General features: G+C 37.8%; 1 protein-coding gene across 1 annotated transcript; it reads left to right on the plus strand.

Annotated features, from left to right (window-relative positions):
• Positions 1–4,604: 4,604 nt before the first annotated feature.
• TMEM128 (transmembrane protein 128) lies at positions 4,605–13,254 on the plus strand. Its single transcript, XM_074148115.1, has 5 exons — positions 4,605–4,733; positions 5,989–6,130; positions 8,017–8,178; positions 9,347–9,455; positions 11,042–13,254. Exons 1-4 carry the CDS (start codon positions 4,613–4,615, stop codon positions 9,444–9,446), a joined length of 525 nt encoding a protein of 174 aa, XP_074004216.1. The 5' UTR covers positions 4,605–4,612; the 3' UTR covers positions 9,447–9,455; positions 11,042–13,254.
• The last annotated feature ends 284 nt before the right edge of the window (positions 13,255–13,538 follow it).

Raw genomic sequence — 13,538 nt, forward strand, 5'->3', positions numbered from 1 at the left:
TTCATTCTGTTCTCCACAGTAGCTACGTAACGAACTCTCGTGATCCAGCTATTAATGTATAAATACAAAGCATGAAGTGCACTTTCATACATTTCATTTTCTGCCCTTCTGCTGGCCTTTGATTCTTGATGATGGTAAGGAATTCAAGGAGGGATACACAGCTATTGACACTGTACAGTATCCACGCATGACAACAGCTAATGTTTTTTGTGGGTGACACGGGACCAGTGTTTTCTCTTAGACTTTTCTTTCTTACCATTAAAGCAAGTGCTTCACTTACTGAAGCCAATACTTTGTGCCTGCATTTCTGCCTTGTATTTCTAAATCAACTGCCAGTATAAAAACTTCTACTGAATCATATAAACAACTCTTACACTTAGAGCGCTTTATTGATTTTTTTTTTTTCCCTTCTACCATTTACTATTAGCTATGTTATGGACTGTTTGTTCCTACAATTTCCTTGTCTTACACCATGAAATATGGTTTTCTTCCCTTCCTGCTGCTTCAATTCTGTCTCACCTATTCTGCCTTTGAAAGTTCAACTTTTTTGGTGAACTTTCAGAACTTAAGTGGCTTCAGAGGTGAGCACTGGGTACGTATCATGCCTAAGGACAGCAATACCCCTGTAGAGCACATGTTCAACAAATAATAAACTTGAATGCCCACTCCCACAATTGGTACTCTTTCCTGTGTGAATTTGATGTGTGATTTTCCTTATTCCAAAAATCCCCCAAATGTTCCTAAATGCCCTAAGTATGAAATTCTTGTCATATTGTTACAGATGCATGTTGCACAGACTTCTTCCTCAGTGAGGAAATCGAGTTCAGTAATTCCCAAGTGTTTCCTTTCCCACCCTCCCACATCTGGCCATTTGTTTTTGCCTCTCCGCCAACACCTGCTTTTTTGCAGGCTTTTAAAACCAGATCAAATCCTCAAACTGAGAGGTATTATATACCACTACTGGGGATTGAGCAGTCAAGAACAATCATAGCTGGACTATCGCTGCCAAATGCTTTGTATCATTAAACTGTAGTCTTGGGAAAACATTTTGAGAGCCATTGTACTCCCTAAGAAAGTGCGCATAGTTAAGTGAAACTAAACTCAATAAATGGTTTAGGAGAGAGAGTAGGAAGATTTACTTAGCAACTTCTAGCAGAATGGTTTATCCAGATTTATTTCATGGGTTTTGTTTACATGTTTGAAGATCCAAGCTGGAATGAACAGCCCTTGCATTTTATATTCTTGATGCCAACTATAGCAAAAGGCAAGAGTCAAACATTGAAGCTATCTAACATTTTTAACCAGAACAACTGAGGGTGTTGAAATGGTCTTCCATCAAACAGATATTTCAGATTAAATAATGTTCTGGACCACCTACTGTTTTGTAATTGGCAGACAACTTTCAAGGTGAAGAATAACATACCAAGATAAATCAGATGACATTATGTGGTGCGTCCTTTTTCTGTTCTCTTAGATACCCTCTTCACCTTAACTGCCTTTGTCTTTTCTGCTTTCTTTTCCTTTATGAAGTTCAAATGCTAGCATGCTTATATATAGTGCATTCCTGATATCAAACACACTATTATTTGTACTGTTTCCTTTGTAAAGAGTCAATTCAGGGCTGCACTGTCATTTAATACTCGCATGAGAATTCAACTTGAATTCAATAGTTTGTATATGTACTACATTCAGAGTCGATTGAGTTTTAACCTTTTGTTTCTCACATGTGCATTGTTATTCATACCAAGAGCTTTTAAGTCCTTTGGTGATTTTTTTTCCCCATTGTACTGAATTTAAAATAATTGAAAGAATGCTAGATGAAAGCAAGAGAACTGTAGTACTATTTGAGGGGTATTTTCTTACCTGGATGAGTTAGACAAAGTATTTACTTTTTCACTCTGTGTAAGAGAGGATATGCAAGGCTTTACTCCAAGAACAATGTTCTAAAAGGATGGAGAATCTCTACCCATCTAATCCTTTTACTCCTGATAGCGGAAGATAAGCAGCATATTACTACTCACTTTATTATTTAGTTCATGAACAGAAAGCAGAGTATACTGCACAATTGTTCCTTAAAATGAAGAATACGCCTACACGGTAGCCAACCTTCTTCAGCTAAAAATGAACATATGGAGAGAGGAGTCAACCTTACTTAGATACGAAATGAAAACAATTCCAGTCAGGTCTTTTGTGAACACGTAACATTTGGGTTAATTTAGCCATTGATTTCTGTAATGGGGGAAAAGTTACAAATATTTGCTACAATATTAGAAAATTAATTTGACTTTCTAGAAGTGAAAATATAACTGGGAAGTCTAATTCTAAAATTTATATGTACCCAGTGAAGGCACATATAAAGCTACCACTTGTGTTTGTCTTTAAGAATTACCTGTAAATTAAAATAAAAACAACTAATCAGTAAATAGCAAATACTCAGCAAGCAACAAGAAAATTAATTTCAAAATATTCAACTAGATTGCAAAATTCAGCTTTCACTTGAAACCTGAATATTTCAAAACATTCAAATAACTTACAAAGCATTCTTTTCTATTTAAAAGAAAAGAATGTGAAGGTGTTGAAGTCAGTTTCTGAAAACGTGGGAAGAATTCATGTTATGCAAGAGACCAGGAATACATTTGACAAAAACATTGCTGCAAATGCTACTCTTTGTACATTTCCTTCACAGAATCTGCAAATTCAAAAATTGCTTTCACAGACCGTTAACTAAATTTATCAGACCAAGCACCACATTTTAAAATACTGCCTAATATTTCTGCAGGGATTCTTAAACTAACTTGCACAAATTAATTACCCATAACAGGCCCGTTGTCTAGATGCTTTGTTAATTATGTTGCTCGCTTTGTAACAGTCTCAATTCAGCTCCTGATTGCTATCTACTCTTCAACAGATTAATAATTTCTGAATCAGAGAAGCTCTATGAAAAGATCACAGAAAACATCTCAGCTCTACAAACACTGAACATAAGCGGTCTCGGTTAAGGTCAATAGTGAGCCAGGGAAAGGAAGGTCTTATTTCAGCTCTTTGCACAATACCTACTCTGTCGGTAAACAGGAGTCTTCGTTTTAACAACACTAACAGATCTTAGCCTTTTCAAGCATATATATTTATTTGCTACGTTTAAATCAAAGATGTTTCCTATGAATAGCTTTTGCAAAGAAAGCACGTGAAGATTTCCTTTGTTTCTTATTTGAATCACTAGCATGAAAGTGAAGGCTGAGGTAATAATTTCACTCAAAGGAAATAAAACAAAGAAACCTCTATTTCATTGCTAAGAAAGCAGAGCTCAGAGGCTCCCACGAGCCATTACCTTCAAAATATTCAACTGAACTAAATAAAAAATAATCACTGTAGTCACTAAGGACTACAATGTCGTTAGCCTTTATGTGAGACATGTTCTAAGGCTGGGAAAAGCAATTTCTACTCACTGTAAAATTCAGATGTAAATGAAGGCCTGGCTTTCTGCACAAAAAAAAATAAAAAAAAAAATTGTTCCATTCTTCTATCTTTTAGGTTGAATTTATTCAAAACTCAATGCACAGTAATAAAGAATAACCAGAACCCTTGCTTCCCTTGTCCCTAGAACCTCACTCATCTATAACACAGATGATAAGATACTTAGGCAAATATAGTCTTTTTCTATTTTTTCCTGATAAATTACTGTTAGCAGCCCCTTTGCTGAAAAGATGACATCTCCAGGTAGATTATACAACATGGGGTATCTATACTATCTGGTGACATGACAAATGAAGAGCCAGTGCTATTTTATTTCTACCTGTAGAATGCACAGATGAAGTAAAATCCTCCATTACTTCAGCATCTACAATTCAAACTGAATGTAAGAAAAAGTTGTGGTAATTAAATACATTGAAAAAAAAATTAGTCTTACGTACTCTCATCGTTACACTAATTGAACTGACGTAAGTCTACTGAGTTAAACCTGCTATAACACTCTATGAATTACACTATATATGCAGAAGAAATATTATTTTATTAACTTATCCCAGTTTTTTTCCACCCATTTCAAGGGGCATTGGTTCTTGAAACCTCTCAGACCTATTTGACCCTGTTCCATCTAAACCACTGCTCAGTGTCACAAAATGTAGATTTTCCGAACATCTGTCCTCAAGAGCATCTGGCTTGTAAAATGTGATGAGCAAAATACTTACACCCAGTTTTCCCCTATTTTTTTAAATTATTTTCACAAAACAAGACTTCACTTCTGCACTTGGATTTTCATCACACTGCTCTTTTCAACGGGGATTAGTCCGATTTATGATACTGTTTATTTATAATGTATTTCTGGGCCATTACCAGGATCCCCACTTGCTACAGCTGTGCTCCGGCAGCCCCCAACCACCCCCCCGCTCTGCTCGGGGCCCGGCCGCTCCGACTTGCTTTCTGAACACGGGTTCACCAAGGCTATGACCAGCCACACCGGCCCTGAACGGTGGCGGAGTCCATCTCTGCTGCCCCTCCGCCTGCCCGCCTCCCTCTTCCCCCTCACGCGCGGCGGCCGCCTCTCACGCCAACGGCCGTAACGGCCGCCGCGCTTCCCGCCCCCGCCCTGGCGTCACTGCCGGAGCGGCCCAAGATGGAGGCCGGCGACAGCGGCGGGGAGGCGCTGCCGAGGCTCAGGCGCCCTGTGCGGCGAGGGGCAGAGCCCCGCGACCCGCCGCTGCCGCAGCCGCCTTTGGGGGGCGGCGGGACGGCCGGTGGGTGGTGCCGGGGGCGCGGGGGTCTCGCCGGGAGGAGAGCGGAGCGGAGTTGGGCTTTATGAGGCGGGCGGTGTGACGGGAATGCCCGGGCCGGGAGCGGTGACAAGCAGCGCCTGTCCCGCCGCCGGAGCGGGGAAGGGGATGGATCCTGCTCACGGCAGGAGTGAGGGGGCTCCTTGGTAAAGGGGCCGGTGGGATACTGCCTGCTTGTAGCCAGCACCTCTTCCCTCGGGTGTCAGCTCCTAACAGCGAGTTGGAAGTGAAAAGGGAGACGTGAGTTGTGTAAAAGGCTCGCAACCGTGGATTTCTTGATGGGGGTGAAGTTGCTTGAGTGCTCCAGAGTCCAGCCCGAGTAGATGAGGAAGAATCTAGGAAATAAAAAGCAAAAATGCCTGTAAACTCCAGCAGAGCTGTTTAGCACGCTCAGCTGGTGATAATAACGCCTGTGGAGAAGCCAGCATACATCACGCTGCTGGAGGCACACAGGCCGGCTCTACATTCTAGTCATAAAGTTCAAAGTATGAAACATAGAAGGCACCTTTGCCACCTTTTTTGACAGTGTGTATAAATATTGACTGTGTTACCTGGTTACTGTCATGCACAAAAATATGCTTTCTAGTCTGCTTGCTCTGTTGTCTTGCTGTCTCTAAAACAATATATGGTGTTGAGGGAAAAAAGAAAAGGTACTTTTCTGCACAATGATAGCGGTAGTTTACCTGCTGAAGGTGTGCGGCGCGAATCACAGTACCTCCTGAAAACTGAAGTTGAAAATCTCCACTGAAGTAACTGCAGTTGAGTACGAGAAAATCATTCACGCCTGAAATTGGTTTGCAAATCTTAAAATTAACAAAAAAGGATACAAATATATTAGTAATTGGAAATACCAACCTGACTTTCTGCGTGCTAGTTAATAAAAATGCTTTAATAACACTAGGAGATTTTTTATTAGTTAACTAACCCTTACAAAATCTAGTCAGCTGTTAATTTCCTAAAAGGGTACACTGACACAGTATGTGCTGATTGTTACTGCTTTATCATTTTATCAAAGGGTACCTTGCTTAGTTTGTTTCACTTCAGGAAATGTGCAGAGCTTTAGGGAATACTTCCTCTGTCATACAAAGTGTATTATACTGAATATAATAATCTCCACGGATAAATGAATTAAAAGGATAAAGCATCATGTTTTACGTAACTATAATCATACTCCATGTAATGACTGGCTTTAGTGCTATAATTATGTTCTTATTTACAGAAGAGTCTACAGCTGTAGAGAAGAAGAGGAAGCCTCTTGCCAGACTGAATATTCATTTTGCGTTCTGGATTTTGGCATCGATTGCTGTGACATACTACTTTGATTTTTTTAAAACTGTTAAAGAAACTATTCAAGCAGATAGGTAAGGTACCTTTTCTTACAAAGAAAGTTGTGTTTTCATCTTCCAGTCACATTGTTTGTTACATCTGAACACTGTTTTAAATCTTGGATAAACAAGATCTACAATGGGAAGCCTGAAGAAAAGGCTTGGAGGGATATTAATGTATATAAATACCTGAAGGGAGGGTGCATGAAAGACAGAGCCAGGCTCTGTTCAGTGGTGCCCAGTGAGAGCAGCAGAGACAATGGGCACAAACTGAAACACAGGAGGTTCTCTCTGAACATCAGGAAACGCTTTTTTACTGTGAAGGTGACCGAGCGCTGGCACAGGTTGCCCACAGAGGTTGTGGAGTCTCCATCCTTGGAGATACTTAAAAGTCATGTGGATACTGTCCTGAGCAACCAGCTCTAGGTGACCCTGCTTGAGCAGGGAGGTTGGACCAGATGACCACCTAATTTTTAAGTAAATACAATGCTGAAAATTTTGCTAGAGTGATTTTTTTTTTTCTTTAGGCTCTTTTGAACCATCTGTGTACATGCAAAATTTGTTCTAATAGCAGGATGTTTTAATATTGTACCTTCAAGTTTACACTTAAGTACAAGAAATCGCGGCCTGTTTCGTTGAAAGTGTTGGGGTTTTGATTTTACTTTAAGCAAAACCTGAAATTTTTAAATGTCAAAATGAGGTTCATTTCTCTAGAAGTTCTCTAGACTTGAGTAGATCAGCAAAAGAGTAGTGAAATAATTTCTATGAAGTAATTTCTATTTCTTTTCTCTTTTCTAATAAATTATATTCAGTGGGATTGATGAGTGTGAAATATTTTTAGACAGCTTCACCTGGAAGTGCTTTTAAAACTCTGTCATTGTGGTTATTGTATCAGCACGTGGAAGCTGAACAGGACCTTGCTCTGTGCTGAGAGGTTCTCTGGAGCTGCTCTTCCAGACTAGTCTAGATACACGGTACATCCAGTTTGCTGTAGATACAAACTAGCGACTCCAGGACATGATCAAAGTTTTGGGTGGCCCCATTTGTTCCCTGCAGGACCCTGTCTTCCTGCATTGCTTGTTTAGGTAGACTAAACCCGCTTAATGCAGGTTTCTTAATTGGTAGTACTGAGGTACCATAATAGCATATGATATTTACAGTACCATAGCAGAGCAGATGTTACCTGAGTAGGAGGATACTTGATTATCCGTTGTAATTTAGTAAGCAAACTGTAGTAATAATTCACTTTTTAAAATTTTTATTTGCTAAATACACATTCAGATAAGTATAAGATTTATTTAAGTGCACCTTCCTACCAAGTTGTCTTTCCCATCTTACTCCTGAAGTATGTCTTCAAAGGGGCTCAAAAGTGTGTCTTCCTAAATAATTGCATACCCTGTGTTTTCTTGATTCTGAGTTTGAAATCCTGGATTTCTCTATGGTTTTCTTCAGCTGCTATAAAGAAAAATCTTCATGCTTCTTGTCTGTTAAATTTGAGATTTCATAAACTTGAAACCTTACTCAAGCTTTCTGCAACATTTCTATTGCACAAAAATCAGTAGTCTTAATTTATAGTGAGAAGCACAGTTGCAGTGGAGCCTATTTTATTTCATTACTGACAAAGTATTTTTGGTGTGGTAGTATAGAACATCACTGACAAGATCTGTTGCATTGCATTTTCAAAATTTTTGAGGGAAAAAGAAATGACAGGAATGATACATTGCAAAATTAAACTCAAGTAGTTATGTATATTAGACAGCTTTAGAAAAGTGTTGTGTAAAAGTAATGTAAGAAAAAACCCAACAGGACGTCTAGGCCAATCAGTATAATTAACAGGTATTGTCTGTTCTGTCTCTAGACTAGAATGAAGATAAATGTGCAAACTGCAGCATGACTGTGCTTAACATGCTTTGTCCCCACAGTTGGTGGTTTGCCTCTGGCAGTTGTTTATTGGCTGCATGTTTAGCTGTTGCCTTTTACTGCATACTGTATCTGGAGTGGTATTGTGGAATAGAGGACTACGATGCGCAGTATCCGGTACTGATACCTATCACAACAGCTACCTTTATTGCAGCAGCAATTTGGTAAGTTCAAACATTGTACAAACTTCTGCTAAACCTGTGCAAGCCTAACTGTGTTAATGGGCTCAGTTTGTAAAAAGCATAATTTCTTTAATTCTACTAAGTGTATCGGTGACAATACCAATTCTGCATAGTGTAATTTTTTCTACTTTCAACATTCATCCACAAAGCAAGAGTTTTAACTCTTGAAACTGTATATTAAGTGTACTCGTAGATGTACCAGATCTTTTCTATCTTGAAAATTTCTGAGAAAACTGAGTCCTTAGGTCTGTTAGTGTAAATGGCTCACCTCTGACAATGGTGATGGTTACAAATTAAGACAAAGGTGTATTCTGTAGCTGAGAAAAAGTTATGCCTGATTAATTTCTAATAGGGAGTTCTTCATTACCAAACAATCTATAAATAGCAAACATATACTGACATTTATATTTCTGACTATTCTTATATGAGCTTTAAGGGGTTTTATCTTGTCAGAGAATGGTACTTTTAGTAAGTGCTACTTTATGAGATAATAGGAGTCAGAATTGAGCCTATGGGCACGTGAATGAAAAAATTACATACATGTGTACATATATTTATTTGATCTCTGCATGAAAGCTGGTTCTCTCTTTATCTGAATAATGTCGGTCAGTATTTGTTGCAATGCTGGGAAAAAAGGGAAGACTGAAGAAGATAAAGGTTCCCTAGAGTTTAGAATTAGTCAAATTTGTAATTCAGTAAAATAAGTAGGTTTTCGACCTTTTTCTTCAATTAACTCAAATCTGCTTGACTAGAAGTACAAATTAAGACTTCTCTCAGTTGCCATGTATGCCCATGGAAAAATCAAAAGTAGTTAATGTTCAGGTGTTTCATATACAGAGATTCTGAAAGTAAAAGGTATCTTTACCCTTGGTGGGACTGAGTGGACTTGCTCAGCATAAAATCAGTAGCAGCAGCTACTGAAGTTCTAGGATGAGTTGTCAGTAAATAAACAGGAAACTAAACTATCCATTTAATAAGTAGGTGCTGGCATCTTTTGTTTTGTTTTCTCTCAAGTCGTAAAGAAACAAGTATTTCTCCAGGTTCTGTAATTTAAATGTCATTTCCTCTCGTGCCATCTTTTCTTTGTGCAGCTGGTATTTCCATAGTTTGACAATTGAACTTACCAAAAACTTCCTGCTTTTGTTCCTAGTTTCAACGTTGCCTTGTGGCCTGTCTGGTCATTTATGACACCTTTGGTGCTCTTCATTCAGTTTATGGGTGTTGTGATGCTTGTGTCACTCCTGGGATAAATTCTTCAGGTAAATAATTGAATTGTTTGAGCGCATAAAAATATTTATCTTGTTGCATGAACTGTTTTGTTAGACATTTAAGGACTGTAAGACCATTTAAGGATTCCTCCTCTATGTCTTGTGTACACTTTTAGAATATTGACATTTTGTGGCATATAGAGTAACTGGAGAATATATGAGTATCCTAAGGGGAAGAATATAATTTTTCTCTTCTCTAAGATTCCATTCCAGACAGTGAAAAGAAGTGATTAGTGAGAATGGATGATTTTGGAGAGTACAGGCCAAATACCTGCAGCTTTTACCCAGACTGGGAAAACTTCTTCGGGAAGTTGCTTGATCTGATAGTAAAGGGGAGAAGCTTTTAACATCCATATGCAACTGTATTCTCTATTTTCTTTTTCTTTTTAAATTCTTTATCTTTAAATATGCTGTTTTCATTTTCTGTGACCAACAGTCCAGATCAGCTTGCTGTCTGGAAAACTGCCAGATATCAGAAGTTCCCTAAAACCCAAGCTTTTAAAGGCAAAACCAGACATTTTGTTGACTTGAAAAATTCATTCTCAATAACTACCACATTGAAAGGGGGTTCTCACATCTTTTGTTAGGATATACTATTCAAGTGAATTTTGTGAAATTGAAAAAGCTTGGAAAACATCAAAATATGGAAGACATCAAGGACTGCTCAGTAAATAGGATAAGGGATGTCCCCTCTATGACAGGTGTCTACATCATCCAGTGAAGTGATTGCCTCAGCAGGTCTTGTTTGCTGTACTTAAGGAAGTACAGGGGAATGTGTGGAAGCCTGTTTGGTTTTGCTTACCACCGCAAATCCTTTCCACTAAGGAAGTCCTCCAGCATTTTCATGAGTGCAGCAAGAAGAATGGGACAGCACTGGATTTTGCCTCTTGTAGCGCCAGAGTTGTTGGCAAAAAATATTCAGTGGCTGGGACAGTAAAACACAGCTTTTGTTTGCATAAACAAACTGAAACTAGTGTTGCATTTTTTTCCCCCTAATTTATAGATATCAAGAAACTTGACTTTTTAAGGAGGTAATTAACTTAGGTCATACTCTGATAACACCTGTAGACTTCTGAAAAATACAATACTGACTTCAGAACCTTTTTACTGTATTATGGGAGCTTCAGTCATACTGATTAATGCAAACTTCTTCACATCATGTTTGTTCGTTCTGTCATGAGCTATGGTATGTCTGAGCACTGGAAGGATGTGGGAAAAGGACCCATTTCAGTGTGTTAGTCTCTTAGTATGATCAGCTCTAAAATAACCATTCTGCATTAATTTGTACTTAGAAACTAAGAAATACAAGTGAATCACAGATATCCTGAACAGCTGAACTGTATGAAAACATTCTGGTTCTCTATATGAACAGTCAAGTGAATTCTGTTATACAGAATTTTTTTAATTCTGTATTAGGCTAAATAATTATTGGCCTAATAATTAGGGCCAAATTATTACCTGGTGATGCGAAATCATTAACTAATCAATATCGAATTAGTACAAGATACAGCTTGTGCTGTGTATAAAACCTTAGAGTATTTGTGTTAAAGTTGGATTTGCTTTTTCTTTTCTTTCAGCTTCATGTGAAGGACTCAAGTAACTGTTATCCTACAAAGTGGATGTCACTTTTGTTACATTCCAGTACTTTTGTTATTTCTAATACTGCTTATTTGCTCTAACTGATACCATAATTCTTATACTACCTGATTTGTAAATTAAATGGACATAAGCATAAGTCAGCCAGTGGCTAGGAAAAAGCAACTGATCAGTGAATAATTGAAAGATACAGAGGTTTTACTTCTTTTAATAACATAACAGCATTTCATCACTGCTTTGTAAAGCTTTTATTAATATTTCAATACTAAGGAGATGGGTAGTAAGTCAGTTATATAGTCATAAATCCTATTTGGGGACTTCAGAGGTCACCTAATCCAATTTCCTGCTCAAAGCAGATTGGTTGGTTGGTTTGAAGGTAATTGATACTTATTCAAGTATTGCCAGTTTTTAATACTATATTCTTTCTATTTGAATTGACAGCTAAAATATTGTTATCTGGAATCCATGTTTGTACTTGTAAACTTACTCATAGATCACACAGGAGACATTTCTTGATCTACTAAATTTCTAATGTTATGTGTGTTACCGTGTAGGAAATATTTTATTACCTAATCTCTTGACTTCAGATCTGCTAGTGTTTGAACAAAGATACGGATCAAGGTAAGGGCCTAGAAGGCTGGTTGATGTTTACAGCTTTGTGAATTTGGCAGTGCCATCAGTGAAATAAATAAATTATACTTGTGCTGATATAGTTTGTCCACAGCCAAAGATAGATGATCAAGCTGTGAATAACAATAATATGAACAATATTAACTCTATACAAGAAATTAAGAGCACAATCTAAGTTCTTTTGATGTATGCACTATTTTTCAGTATTCAGGATGTTATTCTTCTGTAAATTAACTTTCCATTCTCAGCAGTGCCTGTTAATGAAGTCGCCATTTTTCTTCCTCAGCAATAAAGAGGCTGATATTAACTTAAATGCCATTACTCATACACAGTTGGGAAGATAAAATTACTTTGTCTGTCTGTTCACTTGGCTGAGATACGTAAGTATCTGGAAACCTGTGGACCATTTAGTTGCTAGACCATTTTATATAGAACCTTGTGTTAAATACTTTGACACCCAGACCTTTTGGAAGCTAGGAGAATGTAGAAGCTGGGTATTGAAACTTGTTAAAGTTTCCTCCTTGTGACTGTTGCTTGAAGTCTGGACTGTTAGAGGAGACTTTGTTCTTCATTCTGACTCCCAAATTCACTCCATTGCTGAATACACAATACATGAAATGTTTAGTAGTGAAAAAGATAGACATTGTCTTAAGCTGCTACAGTTTCATTAAGGAAAAAACTTGCTGTTGGTATGCAATACAAAGGATCAGTCAAATGAAAATAAAATACATTTAGCACTACAGTTAAGTAGCTTGTAGAGTAAGTTAACAGCTCGGTTTGTTTAAATGTGATATTTAAGTTTTCCAAAACCGGTTGCACTTCACATCTTTAAAGTACAAGTTGCTTATCTTCAGGTCTTCGTCTTTTAACAAATTTTAACAATTTTACGTCTGCATACAGAGATACATTTGAGTAACTTTGTTTATTATGATATTTAAATGCACTGTTGCTCAGGGATGGTAATTATTACTGTATTTTTATTTGTCAACTATATAAATGCTCTAGGTGTTTTGAGTTGCCTTGTACTGTATCATTAAAATTACCATTTGCTACATGTTTTTTCAGATCTATTCTTCTGGACATCTTAATAAACTTTGTACAAAAAAGATCAGTTATTGCTCAATACTAATTGTTTAACAGTCTTGGGGACTGCCAGCCCGTCGTTTTGCCTGGAAAACAGATGTTCGTGTAGATTTTAAATACCGTACTTGACTTGGAGTATGTTTGTCTTTCATGACCTCTCAGCTGGGTTTATTGAAGGTGTAATACCATTCTGTTCACCTTCAGAGAGCTATTTGCCCTCTGACTACTTTGATGTCTTTTTCTGAAGATCCTGGGTAGATACTCACTGTCCAAAAGTCTGAAAAGACTTCCAGTAACATTTCTGAGGATCCAGTGCAATACGTGTTCGGGTACCAGCTCAAAAGGAAGCAGTGGTGAATCTTGGTGAGAATGTAAAACAGTGTTGTAATGAGCAACCTGACAAAATGCTGTTGCCACTTCCAGTTCTCCTTGCTTTTGTTATTTTCCTTACCATCAAATAAAGCACTACGGGCAAGAGATTAGAAAGAAGTATCTTAATAGTTTCCTCAAAACAATTGTCAGGTGGTCAAAATCCCTACCTCTCCCAAAGCTTGAATGTAGTAGCTGGCTACAGACCACCAGAGGTATCTTCTCTATCTGTTTACATTAATTTCCCTTCAGGAGATTGTGTACCAGCACCAAAGAGCTTTTCTTCACAGGTGACAAGGGACGCTCTGGAATAATCTTGAAATAAAATAGTCCGGGCAGTGAAATCTTCAGTTATCCATAGAAGCTTTATAGATCTATGATAGTTATCCATAGAAG

This window comes from Numenius arquata, chromosome 5 (genome assembly GCF_964106895.1).
Source record: "Numenius arquata chromosome 5, bNumArq3.hap1.1, whole genome shotgun sequence".
Taxonomy (NCBI): domain Eukaryota; kingdom Metazoa; phylum Chordata; class Aves; order Charadriiformes; family Scolopacidae; genus Numenius; species Numenius arquata.

Coding starts and splice junctions, on each gene's coding strand:
- TMEM128 (XM_074148115.1), top strand. CDS start 4,613: ATGGAGGCCGGCGACAGCGGCGGGGAGGCGCTGCCGAGGCTCAGGCGC. Junction 6,131..8,016: donor GAAACTATTCAAGCAGATAG/GTAAGGTACCTT, acceptor TTGTCCCCACAG/TTGGTGGTTTGCCTCTGGCA. Junction 8,179..9,346: donor TTTATTGCAGCAGCAATTTG/GTAAGTTCAAAC, acceptor TTTTGTTCCTAG/TTTCAACGTTGCCTTGTGGC.